Here is a 21,959-nt window from a genome sequence, read left to right on the forward strand (position 1 = left end):
ATAACTGAGTGACCATAATGAGTCATTCATTGATAATAATGAATCAACCATTTTAACAATGTTTGATCGGGACAAAAGCTTTGTATTGACTATAATAACAAAAAATATTCAAGCTTATTAACATATGCTTTTAGTTTGTCTAATTTTTTTTGTTTTTGTGAAGATATGCAATTTTGTGCTTTCTTTCATGTTTTGTCCTTTTAATTACATAATTTTTCAAGTAGTCTATGCTAATGAACAACCAAATTATATTTTTTTTACTCCTACTACTTATTTTTATTTAGTTATTTATTTGTAAAGGGACAGCTCATATTAAGGGAACATTTATAATCCTTACTCTTACTTAAAAAACTTAATCTTTGTATCTTTTTTTCCACTTTAAGCTTCCTGTACGTGTTTACCTTTTGTTCTTTTTATTACAAATAGCAAATAAGAAAACATAACTTAACGTCTTACTACTTCTATAAGCCTAGAGTTTATTTCGAAGTAACATTACTTTTTTTTGACTACTCGACACTTCTTCATTTAACTGAGACAAAACTGGACACTGTTTAGACACAAACTAATGTAAAAGTAAGAATTAAAAGTTAAGTAAGTTGTTACATAAAGTGGTGGGACATGGTGAAGTGTACTGCTGCATAGAAGACTGCTAAAATACTACTAAACATCAGCCATTAATCTATTAAACTAGATACTCATTTGAGCAAGACGTTTTCGATTTAACATCTACGTTTTACCTTGGTAGAAACTGGAAATTTCAGGGCTGAATCTGTCCAAATGGTTCTAGTGAAGGCGCATAGTGTTTTAAAGCACATTTGAGAACTTACTGTATTACCACATGACATCACAAGGTGGAACTGAGTGTTTTGTTTTTGAAAGAATGTGTGAATGAAACAAAACACAACTCCAAATCTGTTGTAAAATATTTCAGATCAAACTAAAAGAAGTGAAAAACCAGTCCAGGTGGGATGTACGTTGGAAAAGTTTATTCTGACATGAACAGAATGAATATAAATACAACGTTTGGTGGTTGGTGGGTTTGTGGGTGTTTGCGGGCGCTCTCTCCACAGCCGGTCCCCAGCACCTTGGGCTCTGCTGGGCCAGTGGTGAGCGACTGGTTGGAGTGGCGGTGGGAGGGAGGGATCTACCCCCACTTGATGAGTGGTCACCCCTCCTCCCCCGTTCCTCACCCCATGACGAGTGGATGGAGACGGCGTGCCCGGGGGGGAGAGGCAGCGAGGTGGGCTACAGTGGGCGGAGAGGAGGGGGTACGACCGGAGAAGGAAAACAATATACAAAGGAAAGGGTTAGCTTCAACATCCCGCCAGCGCACATAGTCCTTATCTTTCCGGGTTGGTCTTTAGACAGTGTGGATGTCCTCACACTAGGGGGCGCTGCAGCACGTCCAGCTGTGGCCTCTTACACAGACATGATGTGCTTGACGAAAGCTGTGGAGGGGAGACAAGAGAAAATACGTCAAATTTGTTTTACTGGTCATGTGTATTAATGTCTAAGATATAAGGATAAAACTGAGAAAGACATACACAAAAACAAAACAAACAAAAAACTATTAAAAAACACACAAAATTAGCTAAATTTACAGTAAAATAACAACAAAAATACATTTAAAACAATCTAAAACAAAAAATAATAAAAAATAATAATAAAAAGGAAAACCTAAAGATATAAATATTTTACACAAATATGATGCAATTTTTGTATTACTGGAACTGATCACTGAATCACTTTTAAATATCTTTACTCTGGTATTTCATGTTTTAGAAAAAAATAAATAACAGTTATGGTGTTTTGAAGGAGCAGACTGATTCATAAATAAGTATGAATGAAGAAAAATACAACTCTCCTCAAAACTCCTTTAATTTTCTCAAAAATCGTCAGTGTGCTTTATAATCCGGTGTGTCTAATGTATGAATTGTATAATTGTGTTTTTATACGTGTTTTTTGAACATAATATGGATGAATGAAATGTGAAATGTGGGACCTGTCTCTCAAATCTGCAAAACAAATGAAAAAACCTACAGGTACGAATAAAGCAACCTAACCTAACCAACGAAAACAGACGAGAGAATTCAACATTACTGATAATCGGTGTACCTTATAGGCCAAAATATATGGTATGCTTTAGACGAGGGAACAATGTTATAAAATGGTTAAAAGCTTTTTAAGATGACAGTTAACAAATATTAAATATTAGCCCATTATGCTGTGGTTAAAAAATAAAAACACTCTTGTTTAGGAGAATAAAAATAAATATGAGAATAGTCACTGCATAGTTGGAATAGTTTGTTTTGGCAATATGCACAAAAGAAATGAATACAGTAAACTGCAAATGAATCGTTCAAATGTGAAAAGTGAATAAAGTTTTAAAAATATAGTGTAGAAAAAAGTATGACTATATACTGTGTACTATTGTCTAAACCTTTTTCCTCGGGTGAGCTTCCTTTACAAAATTAAACTTCCAGAGAGCTACTAATTTTAGCGGTCAAAAGAAATAAAGTAAGAGCCATAGCAAGACTTGGATGACGTACAATTACATAAAACATGAACCAATATTTGTTTATGAGTGCACAAAGTCAGGCACCAAAATTATAGAATTAAAATAATAATAGGCATTTAATTCATCAAATTTGAGTTATTCAGGACGATATGTGTAATTCAGAAATCCCTTGGCGAGCTACTGGTTGGAGACCCCTGAATCTTTCCTGTGAAAATGTGATGAAGACTTACCCTCATAGTGCACACTGCCGTTCTCGTCCTCCTGTCCCTGCATGAGGGCGTCGATCTCTGGCTCGGACATCTTCTCTCCTGTAGGGGGCAGCACAGCACACAGTCAGCACTCAGCGTTTCTAACAGATCCCACGTGAAGCTCCCTACACTGTCCCCCTCCTCTGCGCAGACTTACCCAGGGTGGACAGCACGATACGCAGCTCAGCGCCCATGACGGTGCCGTTGCCCTCCTTGTCGAAGACGCGGAGACCCTCAACGTAGTCGTCCACGGTTCCCTTGGGCAGAGAGTCCACCTTCTTGAGCATGGGCAGGAAGGTCTCGAAGTTCAGCCTCTTGTTGGCCATGTCTGACAAAAAAAAAAAAAAACAACCACGCCAACGTTATCGTCACGGCGATTTCATACAAAGACAGACAGAAATGCACACAGGAGTAACATGGAGTACAAGATAACGTGAGAATAGTTGATTTAAGGGTGTTTTAACTAGTGTTCAGATTTCTGGCTATATATTTTTTATGGTTTTCCTCAAGGTGATGTTATTTTAGCTGACTCAAAGTAAATTAAAATAAAAAATAGAAAGTAAACTTTGATGGCTAAAATTAAGGTTAAGCACAAACACGCTACCTCATAATTGGACTGGACCAGGTCTAAACCAGGACTAAACTAAGACAAAATTAGGTCTAAACCAGGACTAGACTAGGACTAAACCCTGAACTAAACCAGAACTAAACTAGGACTAAACCTTGAACTAAAACAAGACTAAACCAGGACAAAACCAGGACTCATTTAGGACTAAACCCTGAACCAAAACAAGCCTAAACCCTGAACTAAACCAGGACTAAACTAGGACTAAACCCTGAATTAAAACAGAACTAAACCAGAACTAAACCAGAACTAAACCAGGAGTAAACCAGGACTAAACTAGGACTCAACTAGGACTAAACCCTGAACTAAAACAGGACTAAACTAGGACTAAACCCTGGATCAAACCAGGACTAAACAAGGACTAAACTCTAAACTAAAACAGGACTAAACAAGGACTAAACCCTGGACTAAAACAGGACTAAACAAGGACTAAACCCTGAACTAAATCATGACTGTAACAGGACTAAACCAGCACTAAACCAGGACTATAACCGGACCACCCTGACCCTGTGAACGGAGCCTGGAAATACAGATCATTCTGTCTAGTAAGAAAACAAAACCAAAGTGAACATGAGTAGTGTAATGTGTTTGTGTTTGTTGACAAAAATTTTACTAAAACTAGAACTAAAACTTGAAAATAGAATATACAACAAAAAATATAGGTAGGTAGAGCAGGTTATAAGACATTTCTACACTTTTTTTTGGTAAAATGTTGAGTCTGTTCACTTTCTGTGTCAAACTAGAGCTGTTACATAAAAATGATCTGATTGGAATCATAGTCTGGTGGAGTATGTTGAAGGTTGGTGGAGCTTGGTGGAGCTTGGTGGAGCGTGTTGGAGCATGTTGGAGTGTGGTGGAGCGTGTTGGAGCGTGTTGGAGTGTGGTGGAGTGTGGTGGAGCGTACCGTCGGCGGTGGGGTTGCCCAGGATCTCTGTGACGGCTTTGTTGGTGGGGTTCTGTCCCAAGAGCGCGCATGATGTCGGCCACCTGGTTGTAGGCCACCTGGCTATCACCGATTCTGTCAAAGAGACCGAAAGCCTCCTTGAAGTCTGCACACAACACACAAGAAACATTAAAAACACATTAGGTTTACACGTGAGCGACCTTTGTTTGCCCTTATGCCAGCCAAAATACAATCAAGTGAAACCTGAATGTACTACAAAAGACCAGAATCCAATTTTCAAGTACATTTTGAAAACGTAATTAGTAAACTTTAACTGAACTAGATTACTTCTATAGACAAGTAGTAGTTGTAGTAGTAGTAGTAGGAGGAGGAGGAGGAGGGGGCAGAGTATTAATGGTAGTACAAGAAGAACTAGTAGTATTAGCAGCAGCAGCAGCAGTAGTAGTAGTAGTAGTGGTAGTAGTAGTAGGAGGAGGAGGAGGAGGAGAAAGAGCATTAGCGCTAGTAGAAGTGGTAGTACTATAAGCAGCAGCAGCAGAAGTAGAAGTAGAAGTAGTAGTAGTAGTAGTAGTAGTAGTAGTAGTAGTAGTAGTAGTAGTAGTAGTAGTAGTAGTAGTAGTAGTAGTAGTAGTAATGACTTTTTAAAGATATTTTAAAGAGGAATGTGAACAAATTTGAGCAAACAATTTGAAATACATTTGTATATTTGGTGGCCACATCTAGTAGCAAGTAGTAGTAGTTTTAGTTAGTAGTATCAGCAGTAGCAGTAGCAGTATTAGTAGAAGCAGTAGTAGTAGTAGTAGTAGTACTGGAGAGGATATACTTTAGAACTGTACTTTTACAGTGACTTTTGAGACATTTTTTAAAGAGGTATATGACTTTGATACTAGACAATTTAAAAACTAATTTGACTTTGTCTCCTCAAATCAAGTTTTTAAACCTCCAAGTAGCAGTAGTATTAGTAGAAGTAGCAGTAGTATTAGTAGTAGAAGTAGATTTCCAGGCTTAGTTGTTCCACATGTGAGTACAAGTGGATAAAATGATAATATGTGCTAAACCCTTTACATGAAACCAGATCAGTAAAGCTCTGGAGTTTCCATAACACTTCAGATTTAGCTCGGCCATGTGCGCGTCTCATTGTCCAAACAACAACTGACAAATGCTCCTCAAAAAACACAAGCTAAAGTTACTTCATTTTACTTAGTTACATTTACTTGAGTAACTTTGTGCAAAATTTATTGCAGACTCTACTTTTTTGTGTACGTTGATAGAATTCTAGTAACAGCACTTTTACGTTAGTACATTTTAAAAGTTGAAATTTCACAAACTTTTTTTTTAAACTTACTAACCTACTAATATTACGGTCACTACTTTTTACGTGTACTTTGATGGAACTGTAATAGCAGTACTTTCACTTTAGTAACTTTTTAGCTTCTCTACCCAACCCATCACACCATAAATAGAAGTTGAAATTTCACTAACTTTTTTTAACATTTACGTGTTTTACGTGTACTTTGATAGAATGATTGTTGTTATACTTTAACCAGAGTACTTTAATACAGAGTATTTTTAATGTAAGTGTATCATGAGTACACTTATTTGAGTTATATTGCAGTTACTACGTTTTAGGTATACTAGAATAGAATAGAATTATAGTAACTGTACTTTTACTTTAGTAAGTTTGAGCTTCTCTGCCCACCCTATCATGCAATAAGTAGAAGTTTAAATTTCAATTTTTAAAAACTTTTATTTTAACACTTACTTGAGTTATACTTTGATAGGATTGTAGCAACAGTACTTTTACTAGAGTACAATGTTAGCTTCTTGACCCACCACTATGACACTATTAACTTTTGTTTTTACACTTACTTTAAGATTATTCAGGTCACTACTTTTTACGTATCCTTTAATAGAATTTTAATAACAGTACTTTTACTTTAGTAACTTTTTAGTTTCTCTACCCACCACTACCACAGTTGTTTTTACACCTACTTCAGTAATATACACAACTTTTTACAGTATACTTTAATAGACAGTACTTTTACTTTAGTAACGTTTTGGTATACTTTGATAGAATTACAGTAACAGTACTTTTTTTTACACTTACTAAAGGATTATTCGGGTCACTACTTTTTACATATCCTTTAAGAGAATTTTGACAGCAGCACTTCTAAGATTCAGCTTCTCTACCCACCCTTTTATGCTGTAAATCAAAGTTCAAATTTCATTTTTTTTAAACACTTTGCAGTACTTAAGTAATATTGCGGTCACAAATTTTTTACGTATACTTTGATAGAATTCTAGTAATAATACTTTTACTTTAGTAACTTTTCAGCTTCTCCACCCACCCACCATGCTGTAAATAGAAGTTGAAATTTCATTTCATGACATTTTTTTTAACACTTAATTGAGTAATATTGCACTTCCTATGTTTTAGGTATACTTTGATAGAATTATAATGACAGTACATTCATTTGAGTAACTTTTTAGCTTCTCTGTCCACCCTATTATGGTATAAATCAACATTGCAATTTCACAAACTTTTTTTTTTTTTTTTAACACCTACTTCAGTAATATTGTGGTCACTACTTTTTTTACGTGTACTTTGATAGAATTATTGTTGTTGTACTTGAACCTGAGTACATTTTTAGCCCCTCTACCCGCTGCTGTACTTTCAACACTTTGATGGATTGATGCTCCGGTGACCTTTCCCACCCCTCTCCCCCTCTCCCCCTTCCCCTTTACCACCCCCCTCCCCCCTCCATATTTAAGGACCTGCTCCGAACCCGATCCTGCGCCATATACAGGCACCAGCTCCTGGTCGACCCAAAGAATGCTGACTGCCCGTAACATACACCCCCCGCATGACTGGCATCCGAGCACATATGAGCCTGGCACGGCAAGTGGGCAGTTAAAATCTCGGCCAATCAGCAAATGGCTTTTTTTAGACGAGGAGTTGGGGAGACATTGCAAGGTTCCAGGCAGAATTTCAAGTTTCAAGATTTCAAGTTCAAATTTGAGGGCTCCGGTGAGAAATGAGATAAAAATAAGTTGATCTACAGTGATGTCCATGAAAAAAAAACAAAAAAAACATATATATGTCAAATTGTCAAAAATTATAATTAAAATACATACAATTTTATTAGAATAAAAAAAGACATATTATAATAAGCTGTTTACTTTTAACTTTAAGGTTGTTAGTGCATCTAGCTGGAATAAATTTGTACTCCAAAATGGCAAAAATTGTTTACAACACTTATTTACAAATGTATTTAATTATTTATAATTATTTATTATTTTTATTTTTCAAAATTTATACATTTTATTAAAAGGGACAAAATCGGTTCATGGGAATTTTTTTAAAGCAAATTATTAAGAAAATTCTGTTCAAAACGCGAATATCTCAGAGTAGTGCATGGAGACTGTTACTACTACTGTTACATATTATTTCACCACAGTACTTTTACTATTACTGTACATAACATTACTATAAATACTATTACACTATTTATATCTGCAGGTTAATGTCTCAAGATTCAGCATGGACGCCCTCCTCTCCTCCTGCGCAGAACGCCGGGGAGCTTTTTGTAACGGGATAGGGGCCCGTCTTAGACCTTGGCCCCAGGATTAGCACCTCGCGTGTGGAAGGGCCACTGTGAGGCGGAGGAAGACGGGGCAGGGCGAAGCGCGCTCAGAATAGACATTTCTTAAATCCTTCCGCGACAACTGGACACGCCAGCATGACACGAGGAGAACACGGCGTCCTCGACATGGGGGGGACATGTATGGTAACATGGGACTTAACAACGCAGATGAATTTTGGGAGATTTTAAGTTTTTTTTTAGATTTATTATAACAATTGTGGAATGATTTGGGGTAAAGGGCAAAGGTCAGTGTTGTATATATACATAAAAAAATGCACATATTTTGTTTAAATTTTGGGGTTTTTGCTTTTTCTCACCTTCAATCTGGTCAGCTGAGAAGTCAGCAGCGGCAGCTTCGGCGGGGGGTGCGTCGGCCTATAAACAAGCACAAACACATGAATGAAATTTTCACAATCAAAATAGGCAAATTCACAAATTCTACACAAAAAATAAAAGTGAATCATGTAAAATGGCTGATAAAACTGCGAAAATGATTGCAAATATTTTTTTTTTAAAGTCTGGTGATACTAGTGTTGTAATACATGCAAATTATAATGCATATAACAAATAGAACTTTTTATTTTTATTTTTTACTTAAGATTTTCAAACCACTAACAATAACTGCAAGTTTTAACTACACACTAATATTTCTTAATTTTTTTTTCTAACACAATTTCTGAATTTCAACACGACATTTTATACACAAAAACAAATAAACAAACAAAATAACATCCACAGGCACAAGGCAAATCCCTCAGTTTGACAAAAAATGCCAAAAATGATAATTCCCAATTGACATAATCCGACACGCATTACACACCATTGCGGAGGGTTGCTGGACGAGCGGAAAGAAGGGAGACGGTGAGGCTGGAGTCCCAAGACAGAATGGTCCTGGGCCATGGTTCGGGGGCCCCTCTTATTTAACCGGCCCCTGTGACGTCACCCTCTCGGAGGGGCCGGATCGGGTGACGTGCTCCCGCATCTTTAACTTTCTTAGGGCAAACGGAAAGCGGAGCCCGGCCTGGAGGAGCTTCACAAGGGGATGGCTCTAAAAATAGATTACGCGAAATATGTGTCAAGACGCTCGCTGGTTCTTATGTTAAAATCGCCACGTCAACCAAATTTGGATTTTTGAAAGTGAGATAATCGGGGGGTACGGATTGTGCGAGCGTAAACGTAGCTCGAGAAAGACGCTAAAGCAATAGAGGTCATTTACAAGCTGGTATTTTTAACCACGGAGACGCTGTTCCTCTTATGGTGAAATGACGGCACCAAAAGTACACAAAATATTAGACATTAAAGCGGACGTGTTGTGCTGACTCAAAAATTTTAAGTCATGCTAAAATGTTGCACGTGTTAAGTTCCCTCGTAAAAATATAAGTCTTAAGTTTTGTTTTATCATTGCTTCTTTGAGTAATCCTGCAAATTTATGGCTGTTTCTGTCTAAACTGCTAAAATTGATTGGTTCCACAGCGTGATGTCACAAGGTGGAAATCCAGGAAGTCCGCACACTTTCACAGAACTCTTAATCCTCGTCATTTAAGCGCTTGTCTTGAACATGCAGCTGACTTGACTTGAGGGCTAACAGCTACTATTTTTAGCCTCATTTACACTGTTTCTCGCCTCAGTGTGCGGGTGTCCTTTGGCAAGGCACTTCACCCACTTTGCCTGTGTATGACGGCGGCGGGCGAGCGAGTGCCGGGGGCGGGAGGGGACGACGGCGCAGATCGGCGGTCCGCGTTCACTTTGGTCAGTCTGCTCCAGGGCAGATGTGGCTGCAGGTGTAAAAATGATTAGGTCTGAAGAAAGTGAATGGATTTTAAAAACGCAGAGGTTCTACTGCAGGGGTGTCAAACTCAAATTCACAGAGGCCGAAATTAAAAACTGGGACTAATTCGTGGGCCAAACTAAATATTTATTGAAAAATTTCAACAACATCTGCATGTTTTCTCTTCTTTCAACATATGTAATGTTAAACTTTTTCTTATTAAAATAAATGTTTATAATAGTTTTGCTTAAACACTGAATCCAGAACAAGCAGAATATAAAATAATAACATTTTAAATAAATAATATATAGTCTCTATAGTTGATCTGTAGCCGGTGGGCAGCTCTAATACAGATTTGATATGATCTCGCGGGTCAAATATAATTATATCGAGGTTTGACATGTCTGTTCTATTGTATTTTAAGATAATTAAAAGATGTAAATGGCTTACTTGCCCAAAAGAAATACATAAATAAAAAATTTAAAAACAATTGAGTACTCACAGTTATCTTCATTAGAACAGGATTAAAGGAGGCATATTATGCTAAATCGAATTTTTGGACGTGTCTACCATGTTATAATGTTTTTTCCCTCATCAAAAACATGTCTGAAGAAGTATTGATGTCATCCATGCATGTTTCAGTAATCTAGCAATCTCTCCCAGAGTCTATTCTAACCCTCCTGACAGCTCACATCCCACATGCTCCCGCACGAGAGTTCTCCAGAACCATACAAAAACATGACACAAAACTGTACTCAACAACTTGACAAACCTGATGTGATGTGCAGTAGTTTTATGAGTGAGATGCACGCTGATTGTTTTGTGATAACGCTCTGAAGGGGGAGTGACTTTGCGCAGAAGCAAAGAGAAAAAATATAAATGTTTTTTTGGCAAATATAGCAAAATATGTTATGTGTTAGCAGTTAATACCACATATAAGTAAAAAGTCAAACTTAGTTAGTGGAACATGGTGCGAACAAAAAGTTCCCAAAACTATTCAGCAAAACTACTGTGTATTATGGGTGTACATTGCCATGAATCTGGCGATATGATAAACATCACGATATGTCTGTCACAATTCACTATATCACAACTTCCGATAAAATATTTTATCGTTCTTACCTGCAAGTGTTCTCGTGTAAACAGGCCCTGAGTTACTTCTTGAGTTTTTTGACGGTGTTTCCTAATGTGTGCATTGTAACCAGTGTTGGGGAGTAACAGATTACATGTACCGGAGTTACGTAATCAGAGTACAAATTATGAGTAACTGTATTTGGTTACAGTTACTGTTTCAGTGAGTGGTAATTGGATTACAGTTACTTTGTTAAAATAAGTGGATTACACGGCGGTATTTTCCTGTTTTCACATTTTGGGCTGTATCCCTTTTTTTTTTTTTGTAATTCCACTCAATTCCAGACACTAAACCAGGTCTAAAACCAGGACTAAACCAGGACTAAAACTAGGTCTAAACCAGGTCTAAACCAGGACTAAACCTAAGACTAAAACCAGGACTAAAACCAGGACTAAAACCAGGTCTAAACCAGGACTAAACCCAAACTAAACCAGGACTAAAACCAGGACTAAAACCAGGTCTAAAACCAGGACTAAAACCAGGACTAAAACCAGGTCCAAACCAGGTCTAAACCAGGTCTAAAGCACGTCTAACACCAGGACTAAAACCAGGACTAAACCAGGACTAAAACCAGGACTAAACCAGGACTAAAACCAGGACTAAAACAGGATTTAACAGGACTAAACGCTGCTGCACAGACCGCGACTCCTCTTCTATTAATAATATTTTTAATTTGGTTAATGAAAGACAAAACATCTTATGTGAAAATATCCTGGTCTTTGCTTCTCTACAGCAAATCAAGTAATCCAAAGTATTCAGATTACATTACTCACCTTAAATAATTTAATAGATTACGTTACAAACTACATTTTGGGATATGTAATCTGTAATCTGTAGTGGAATACATTTTAAAAGTAACCTTCCCAACACTGATTGTATCACCATGGTAACTGATGAACATTCTGCCATACACACACATGAAGAAACCCCCCCTAGTTTGACGTTACTGCAAAATATCAAAGAAAAGAGCAATTAAAAGATGTAAATGTCTGTATTCTTGACCCAATTACAGAGCTGATCCAATTTATTTCCAGAGAGTGTCAGGCCACTATGTCAAACAGAGTATTATCATTTTTTTTTTTTCATCTCTCTTTCTGAACTCTCATAAAGACTCTAATACACACAGTAAAAAGGTTATGCCCCTCCAGAGACACGGGGGCAGTATATAGTCACTGGAGGTGAACTGAATCCTTTATGACGACAGGAGCAGACTAAATGAGCGCTCTCCAGGGTGCTGACGCCTCAGGTACGATCACGGGCTTTTACTGTGCACATGAACTGTAAGGAGACGAGCTGATGTGATTCATGATACACAGGAGTTTGAAGGGAGCACAACATTATAGCTTTTATGGAGATTCTGAATGATGGCTTCCAGTAAGACGCTTTAATTGCACTCAGGTTAAAGTTTACGATGTGATAAATTGAAAAGATTCTGTTCTTGCATGTAAATTTGTCAAGACGGACAAAAACGTATCAGCTGGATTTAAAGGAGCCAATGATCACTGGATAAATTTTGCATGTTCAGCTGACGGACTTGTGGCTGTACCTGCGCAACGCCCCATCTGGTCAAATCTGAAGCTAAGAACAGCTGGTCCTGGTTAATAACTGGATGAGAGACCATTGGGAATATCAGGTGCCACAGAGGATCAACAGTAGCCTGGCTGGTGCCATCTAGTGCCTCTGCTCAATTAATAATTTCTCTACAGCAACAAGGTCAGGAATCGGAATACGAACCCCGGAAGTTGTAGACTGTGCACCGGCCAATCAGCTCTGAGCTGTGGCACGATGACGTCAAACTCGTCGCACCTGTCTGGGTCCCATTTGTTGGTACAGCACAACAGTAAACAAAGTGGTCGAGATGGATGTAGACGAAGACAGACATTCTGTGTTGGCAACGATTCCTGAGATCAAGGATTATGTACTCTCTGCTCTGTTTGCTGTTGTGCTGGCAATTACTTGGACACCACTGAGCGTTCTGGTGCATTACATACGTCATGGACAAATGGCAGCGATTGGTTAAATAAAAAAAGGTTGAGCGAACGAATCCTAATGCTGCATGTGTCTCATGTGTCTCTAATCGTGGAAGGAGCCAGAGAGATGATTTAGTCCAGGGGTCTCCAACCTTTTTCCTTTGGTGAGCTACTTTTACTAAACAAAAATGCCAGAGAGCTACTCATTTTTAGCCAGGCTGGCGCCACCTAGTGCCTCCGCTCAATTTCATTTCTCTCCAGCAACAAGGTCAGGAATCAGAATACACTAGACGGTTCGCAAAAACCCTGGAAGAGTGAGTTCAGGCACCAGCCAATCAGAGAAGAGCCAGACATTCTGTGTTGGCAACGATTCCCGAGATCGAGGATTTAAAGTCGGAACAAAGAGAATGTTTGGTGAATTTTATCAAGAGGAAAGACATTTGTCCTTCTTCCTATGGGATTTGGTGCATTACATACGTCATGACCAAACAGCAGCGATTGGTTAAATAAAAAAGTACCCGCCTACCGTCGAGCGAATGATTCCTAATGCTGCAAGGTCAGACGATTTCCACGAAATGAAACTGGCTGATGAATCACACTAGAACAGCAGTGGCTCTAGTGGAAACTGTTGCTCTGTCTTCATGCAAGACCCCTCATGCACATTTTCTAGTATGAATGTGGTGGGGCAGATTAGCAGCAGGTCTTACTCCCACCGAGTGTAGAGTGAATGAATAATGCAATAGAAATGCATCTTTGAGTGTCCAAAAAGAGCTATATAATATATATGAATATATCTATATGATTACTTTTATTTCCTGACATCACAGGCATGTTCTGAGATGACAATGTCTCATGTGTCTCTAATTATGGAAAGAGCTGAAGACATGACTTAGTCCAGGGATCTCCAACTTTTTTCCCCTGGTGAGCTACTTTTACAAAACAAAAATGTCAGAGAGCTCCTCATCTCAGCCGTCGCAAGAAACTGAGTAAACATAAGGGCTTTAGATGGTTATAAACATTTACACAACTATTATCCATTTATTAGTGCACAAAGATAGACATCACATGTCCAACTGTGTCACAGGTTTGTCCAAAATAAATGTAAAGAAATGATGGTGCAGTCGAAAAAACTTCACTTAAGTGCATTTTTACTGACACCACAGCCCAATGTGCAGAGTACAATATTTACAGTGGAAATGACGAGTCCAGGTAGCGGGGTAACAGACTGTGGGGTACAGGACCACTGGACACATGAGCAGTCCTGCGTGGAAACACTCTGTCCGAGCTTGACTCCGCAAAAACGGGGGGGGGGAAGTGCTCTGTGAGCTCTGCCAACTAAGGCGCGCTCTCGGGCCAGAGAAATATGTGCCAGTTGGGTGATGATGGGGCAACTACGGGTGCTCCGTCACAAATTGTAATAAACAATTAATTAGAGTTATTCAGCACAATACATATGATTCAGATATCCCATGGTGAGCTACTTGGAAGGGGGTGGAGAGCTACAGGTTGGAAGTGCCTGATTTAGTCTAATGCAGTGTTCAGTTAAAGGCTCTGTACGTGTATAAATAAGTGAGTGATTAGTGTTGGTCAGAGCAGTGCATGCACACAGATTGGCAGCCTTGCTTCTGTCAGTCTGTCCTGGTGCAGTAAACAATGTGTGGAGTGGTGAATCATGCATGTAAAGTACAGTGTTGAGTTAGAAATCCGATGCATGATTATTGTGTTGTGGGAGTTTAGTCAATATGAGTAAATGAGATTTAACAGGCAGTATGTCAGAGGGGAGTTGGAACAAAACCTCTTTCAGTTTGAAAAATCAAAGACTTTCTTTGGTCAAAAACAAAGAGTTTTTCGGTCATTTCTTAAAGAAGTGAACAAAAAAATGATTTATTTCTATTTGAGTATATTTGCTAATGTCAAATCTGCAACTCACCAGTCACTCATCCAGGCACTCTCCACCTCATGTCCTCCAACTCAAGCCCAAAGTAACAGAGATAACACACATCAGTCTGCAACTCCTAAACAAGAACATAAAAAGTCAAATTGTATAGTATTAGTTCAAATACTTTTTGTCTAAAGAGGGACTATTATGCATCATTTTTCCAATCCAATCCAACTTTATTTGTATAGCACATTTTACCAACACAAAGTTTCCGAAGTGCTGCATAGAATAGGCACGATATAAATTGAGATATTAAATAAAATAAAGCATAAAATAGAAATAAGCAACTCAATATAAAACATAATAAAATGAGCAAATAGAACAATGGCAAATAAAATAAAAAACAGTCAATAAATAAAAATAAAAATATCAAAAATAAATACAAAAAATAAATAAATAAATAATACATAAATAATAAATATAAAATAATAATAAAAATAATAATAATAAAAAATAAATACATACAAAAAAAAACAAAAAAAAAAAAACAGTCAGAGGACCACACAATTCTGACGCTCGTGTGTGTGTGTAAGTGTGTTTTTAAACGAAAATTTAAAAAATCAACTGAATGTGATGTGAGGGGGGAGAGTGTTTCCAAGTTTGGGGCCAACCACAGAAAAGGCCCGGTCACCCAGGGTCGCCTCGTTTTTGGGACGACAAGTTGGAGCCTCAAATCTCAGAGCGAGCGAAGGACTGTAGGAACAATGAGGTCTGAAATTTTCCACTTTCTACCATGTAATAACGTTGTTCCTTCATCCAAAAACATTCCTGGTGTGGCTTCAGACGTCATCTGTGCTTGTTTGAGTAATCTAGCGATCTCTCCCGGGCCCTATCCGAACCCTTTTTACGGTTAATTGTAAGAATCTGTACAAAGCTCCGCCCACAAGCCTAAGTCATCCATGCTCCCACGCAACAATTCTCCATAAATATACAAAAACATGATGCAAAACTTTACACTACAACTTCACAAACCTGGTAAGATGCACGCCGATTGTGTTGTGATGGCGCTCTGAAGGGTGAGTGACCTAGCATGGAGAGCAAAGTGAGAGGAGAGCATCAAAAACAAAAGTAAAACAGGTAACACGATGATCAAAATGTTATGTTAGCAGTTAATCCCCCACAGAAGTAAAATCCTCGCTCTTTAATTAACTTTGTGACAATCAAACACATGTTAATTCTATAAGATCAGCTTGATTAATTAACTTGAAACACTAAACCATCTTATAATAGACACGTGTGAGTAAACATGACTCTGAATAGCTCTGGCTTATACCGCGGGATAAGCTATGACAACTATTAGAGTCAGCCACACACAACTGGCTCACAAAAACATGCCAGGCACCTCGTGTATTTTTATAATCCTGTTGGACCACGATGCCAAAAAGTATCTTGGATTTTGAAATTAAAATTGAGCCAAATTTCAATGTGAAATGTGAAAATCCTTAAGTTTGTTGTCTGGACGGTGCTCGTGTGTTCGGTGCCAGGGGACTAAGCCCGTCTTGTCATCACTGCTGTAAAAAAGTAACTTGGGGTTTAATGTACAACTTCACACGTTAAGTTATTGTGCAGAAATATACATGAAATAAAAATAAAATAAAATACAAAAAAATGTATTAAATACAGGAGTATAATAAGGGAAGATATGGCTCTGAATACAAGACTATACCAGGACTAAATCATGACTAAATCAGGGCAAAACCTTGACTAAGCCAGGACTAAACCAAGATTTAACTAACTGCGTCTAAACAAGGATTAAACCTGGAAGAAATGTGGACTAAACCCAGACTAAACCCGGACTAAACCTGGACTAAACCAGGAATAAATCAGGGCTAATCCTTGACAAAGGCAGGACAAAACCAAGATTTAACTAATTGGGTCTAAATCTGGACTAAACCAGGTCTAAACCAAAACTAAACCAGGACTAAATCAAGGCTAAACCTTGACTAAGCCAGGATTAAACCAAGATTTAACTAACTGGGTGTAAACCAGGACTAAACTAAGACTAAACCAGGTCTAAACCAGGACTAAACAAGGTCTAAACAAGGACTAAACCAGAACTAAACAAGGTCTAAACCAGGACTAAACCAGGTCTAAACTAAGACCAAACCAGGTCTAAACCAGGACTAAGCCAGGTCTAAACCAGGACTAAACCAGGACTAAACCAGGACTAAACCAGGACTAAGCCAGGACTAAGCCAGGTCTACGCCAGGTCTAAACCAGGTCTAAACCAGGTCCACACAAGGTCTAAACAAGGTCTAAACTAAGACTAAACCAGGACTAAACCAGGAATAAATCAGGGCTAATCCTTGACAAAGGCAGGACGAAACCAAGATTTAACTAATTGGGTCTAAACCTGGACTAAACCAGGTCTAAACCAGAACTAAACCAGGACTAAATCAGGGCTAAACCTTGACTAAACCAGGATTAAACCAAGATTTAACTAACTGGGTCTAAACCTGAACTAAAACTGGACTAAACCTGGACTAAATCAGGAATAAACCAGGAATAAACCAAGACTTAACTATCTGGGTGTAAACCAGGACTAAACTAAGACTAAACCAGGTCTAAACCAGGACTAAACAAGGTCTAAAACCAGGTCTAAAACCAGGCCTAAACTAAGACCAAACCAGGTCTAAACCAGGACTAAACCAGGACTAAACAAGGACTAAACCAGGACTAAGCCAGGTCTAAACCAGGTCTAAACCAGGTCTAAACTAAGACTAAACCAGGACTAAACCAGAGCTAAAATAAGAACACGTTTCACAAGATTCCCATCCCAACACTTAAAACAATTACACAAAAAAAATCTAAACCAAGATAAATTTCACAAAACTCCTCTTGCGTAACCATGACAACCCCAGCTCTTCTCCCCGTACCCTCTGACACGCTGTACAGTCTGTCTTTTCAAACCCCACCCCCCACCCCCTTTAGGGCAGATGACCACTATTTTTACCCCAGTCTCTCTTAGTCGGACGGTGTTGCGTTTCTGGGCTACTGTATCCCCTTACCCCTCCCCACCACCTTCAGGACCCCCCCCCAACGCCCCCCACCCTCACCTAACACCCCGCCACCCTCGGGACCCCCTGACAGGCCGCGCGTCGTAAAGAAATATGGGCAGGGGGCTTAAAAAAGAGCCGTGCCATTGTGTCGCTCGCAGCACCCTTGGGAGAGTTACATAAGCCTTATTTGGGAGAGGGAGAGTCAGGGTTTTAAATATGGATATGAGAGACAATGGGTGCTATAAGACACGTTACCACTGATGTTAGGATTTGATCAGGTATTTACTATGAATGATGACTGACACTGACTGACTTTTGAATACACAAAAGGGGTAAAATGTAAAATAATATACAGTGGGTTAGGAGTAAGAAATGACTTGAGTATGTTATCTTGACTTGAGTACAGTGTCAATAAAATAATCCATATAAGACATAAAGCTATATAAGATAAAATATGACCTTTTTTTCTCTTAATTTGAGCAACATAAGATTTTTTTTTTTTTATTGTCAAGGAGTTTAAACCAGGACTAAACAAGGTCTAAACCAGGACTAAACCAGGTCTAAAAGAGGACTAAACTAGGTCTAAACTAAGACTAAACCAGGTCTAAACCAGGACTAAACAAGGTCTAAAATAAGACTAAACCGGGTTTAACCCAGAACTAAACCAGGTCTAAACCAGGTTTAACCCAGAACTAAACCAAGGTCTAAATGACGACTAAACCAGGTCTAAACTAAGACTAAACCAGGACTAAACCAGGTCTAAACCAGGACTAAACCAGGTCTAAACCAGGACTAAACCAGGTCTAAACCAGGTCTAAACCAGGACTAAACCAGGTCTAAACTAGAATTAACCAGGACTAAACCAGGTCTAAACTAAGACTAAACCAGGACTAAACCAGGTCTAAACCAGGACTAAACCAGGTCTAAACTAGAATTAACCAGGACTAAACCAGGTCTAAACTAAGACTAAACCAGGACTAAACCAGGTCTAAACAAAGACGAAACAAGGTCTAAACTAAGACTAAACCAGAACTAAACCAGGTCTAAACTAAGACTAAACAAGGTCTAAACCAGAACTAAATAAAGTCTAAACCAGGTTTAAACCACGTCTAAACCAGGTTTAACCCAGAACTACACCAGGTCTAAACCACGACTAAACCAGATCTAAACTAAGACTAAACCAGGTCTAAACCAGGACTACTAAACCAGGACTAAACCAGGTCTAAACTAAGACTAAACCAGGACTAAACCAGGTCTAAACTAAGACTAAACCAGGAATAAACCAGGACTAAACCAGGTCTAAACAAAGACGAAACAAGGTCTAAACCAGGTCTAAACCAGGTCTAAACTAAGACTAAACAAGGTCTAAATTAGGACTAAACCAGGTCTAAACCAGGACTAAATAAAGTCTAAACCAGGTCTAACCCAGAACTAAACCAGGACTAAACAAGGTCTAAACCAGGACTAAACCAGGTCTAAACCAGGACTAAACAAGGTCTAAACCAGGACTAAACCAGGTCTAAACCAGGACTAAATAAAGTCTAAACCAGGTCTAAAACAGAACTAAACCAGGTCTAACCCAGAACTAAACCAGGACTAAACCAGGACTAAACCAGTCTAAACTATGACTAAACAGGAGTCAAGGAGTGTAACTAAACTCACATCTGTAAACTGGACAAATATTTCACTGCTCATCCAACTTCAGGACTGCCTATATATGAAGGGAGGAGCTAAAAACTGAAACTAACACAAATATTTGTTTACAGTTTCTGTAAAAGTCAAAAACAGTGTCTAGAACTCTCCTCTCAGTTGTTTTCTCTGGCTAAGATCTGGACCTCACTATCCTCAAAGGAGTATTTTATTTGACAATTAAAATATTAAAATCAAAAGTATTCTCAAACGTGCACCATGACGATTAGGGGTGTGCAAAAATATCAACATATTGATATATTGTATTGTTTAATGTGATGATAGAATAGATGATATAGATGAATAGTATTGATATCATGGGCTGCCCTATCGATATATCGCCAAGAGTATTTTTTGGTATATTTTACTAAATTATTTTGTTACAGCTACAGTTTTGTTGCTTGTTCAGAAGAAGGAATCTCATTTATGCAACACATTTGACATTTTCACTGTTTTGATCAGACAATAGGTCAGTTACATTCCTTGTATCTGTTGTTTCTTACCATTGTCTGTATCCTTAACATTACCATTGTTGGTTTGTTTATGTTATACTATACCAGCTATAACAGTTGCTCTTTGCCTGCACTTGTAAATAGTTCATATAGTTCAATTCAAAATGTCTGAAAAACGCAAAAGTAAGCTCATTGTGTTAGACTAGAAAAGTGGGGGTGGGATTAAATACATTTTCTTCTTCCCACTCCTTTTTGGGAATTTTTTTTTTTCAGTTATTTTCGTTTCTATTATGATTTCACTTATGTTATATGTTCCATGGTATAAGAATGTCAATTTTTACTTGCCCAAAATAAATGCATAAAATAAAAAATAAATAAATAAAATAAGAGTTGTTTCATATTCACTTTGCACAAGAAGTGGTTTAACAAAAACTTTTAGTATCACAAACATCATATGGAATCGATTTGAAATATATCGTATCAAATCAAAAGTGCACTGTATCGAGCTATGCATCATATCGTTGTCTGTGTATCGAGCTATGCATCATATCGTGGTCTGTGTATCGAGGTATGTATCGTATCAGCAATGTCTAAATGATACCCAGCCCTAGTGATGATAGTATTGGTTTACCCTGAATGTTCCACAGTATGACAATAAACTTGTAGCTTGCATTTACTCAGTTACAGGTGTTTCTTAAAAAAACATAAAACACGCATTCTTACTGTGAGTGAGAAGCAGGATTGCCTCTCCACAGATCTGACTTGTAACTTGGTCTAGTTACGGTGACATCTCCTGCTTCTGTAAACATGTATAAACATGTCTAAGCAGAACCTCAGAAAACTTTTTCTACCTTTTTATTAGTTTTATGTTTTTTCACTGATACTTGTAATACATTTGTGTTTCTTACACTGCACGACTATTTATTTATATCTTAAGGAGAATTATTTGAAAACGTTTTAAAATTTTAGAGCCAACCTGTAATTGTAAATTTTAGAGCCAAACTGAACTTTTTTTTTTAATTAATTTTTTTTTTTTTTTGGAAAAAAACATGAATATATTATTTTGAATTTATGGTTCTTTTACTCCAGTTATATTTGGGTTCTTTACTCGAGTGTTTGTCACAATACCAACATTTCAACTCAATTTCAATACTAAGGAATAGACTTCTCAGACACTCAATTGTGATTCTGATACCACAATGATAATAATAATAAAAATCTTTACTTAGATAACAGAATGTGATTTTCAACATTAAATCATAGTACTTTATTTTATATTGTATTTTACATATGTGGCCTTATATGTGTGTAATCCCTCAGTGGTGCAGGTAGGTTCCATAGTGTCCATGGGTCTATACTAGTCTATGTGCTCTTATATTTGACCTGATACAAGTTCATTCTAAAGACATTCAGGAGAGCTTCATTTCTGTCCTGTCAATGTGACTTTTTTAATCAATACCTGCTCAGATGAGTTTCTAGTTTTAATGTTAGTTTTTGTAAGGCTGACAATGTCCGCAGAGGGCATATGTGTGAGAAAATACCTTACAGCTTCAGAGGTTAGGAAGAAGAAGGACCAGGTCAGTTCAAGTTGACTGCAGTAAAAGAGGCCCTGCACCTGTTCACAGAAACTTTGAGCTCTGGTGGTCACCTGTCAGCGTAAAAACATGAAGAGACTAGACACAGGAGCCAGGACAGACAGGCTGGACAATGCAAGAAGTAAGTAAAAACTAATATATTTTCAAAACAATAGATTTTTTGAGAATGAGAATGTAAGACTAAACTAGAGCTAAACCAGGATTAAAGATGGACTAAACAAGGGCCAAACCAGGATTTATTCTTGGCAAAATGAAGACCGCAGAAGGACTGAACCAGGACTAAGTCTGGACTAAATTAGAACCAAATGAGAACAACAGATGAATAAAAACAAGACTCAAGAGGAACAAAATTATAAGTGTGTATAAGAGTGATATGGAGTCTTTAAATATAAAAGATAAGATAAACCAAGGCCAAACCTTGACTAAACCAGGTCTAAACCAGAACTAAACCAGGACTAAGCTAAGATCAAGCATAG

At 37.9% G+C, this 21,959-nt stretch overlaps 1 protein-coding gene across 1 annotated transcript; it reads right to left on the reverse strand.

The window, feature by feature from the left end:
* Positions 1–958: 958 nt before the first annotated feature.
* Positions 959–8,896, reverse strand: mylz3 (myosin, light polypeptide 3, skeletal muscle). The gene is given in 7 exon segments (XM_020936599.2): positions 959–1,448; positions 2,749–2,826; positions 2,924–3,094; positions 4,296–4,356; positions 4,358–4,440; positions 8,257–8,314; positions 8,760–8,896. Coding segments are annotated over 7 exon segments (483 nt in total). The 5' UTR covers positions 8,763–8,896; the 3' UTR covers positions 959–1,419.
* Positions 8,897–21,959: the final 13,063 nt, after the last annotated feature.

Source organism: Boleophthalmus pectinirostris, unplaced genomic scaffold, assembly GCF_026225935.1.
Source record: "Boleophthalmus pectinirostris isolate CB_2022bp ecotype Guang Dong unplaced genomic scaffold, ASM2622593v1 HiC_scaffold_11, whole genome shotgun sequence".
Taxonomy (NCBI): Eukaryota; Metazoa; Chordata; class Actinopteri; order Gobiiformes; family Gobiidae; genus Boleophthalmus; species Boleophthalmus pectinirostris.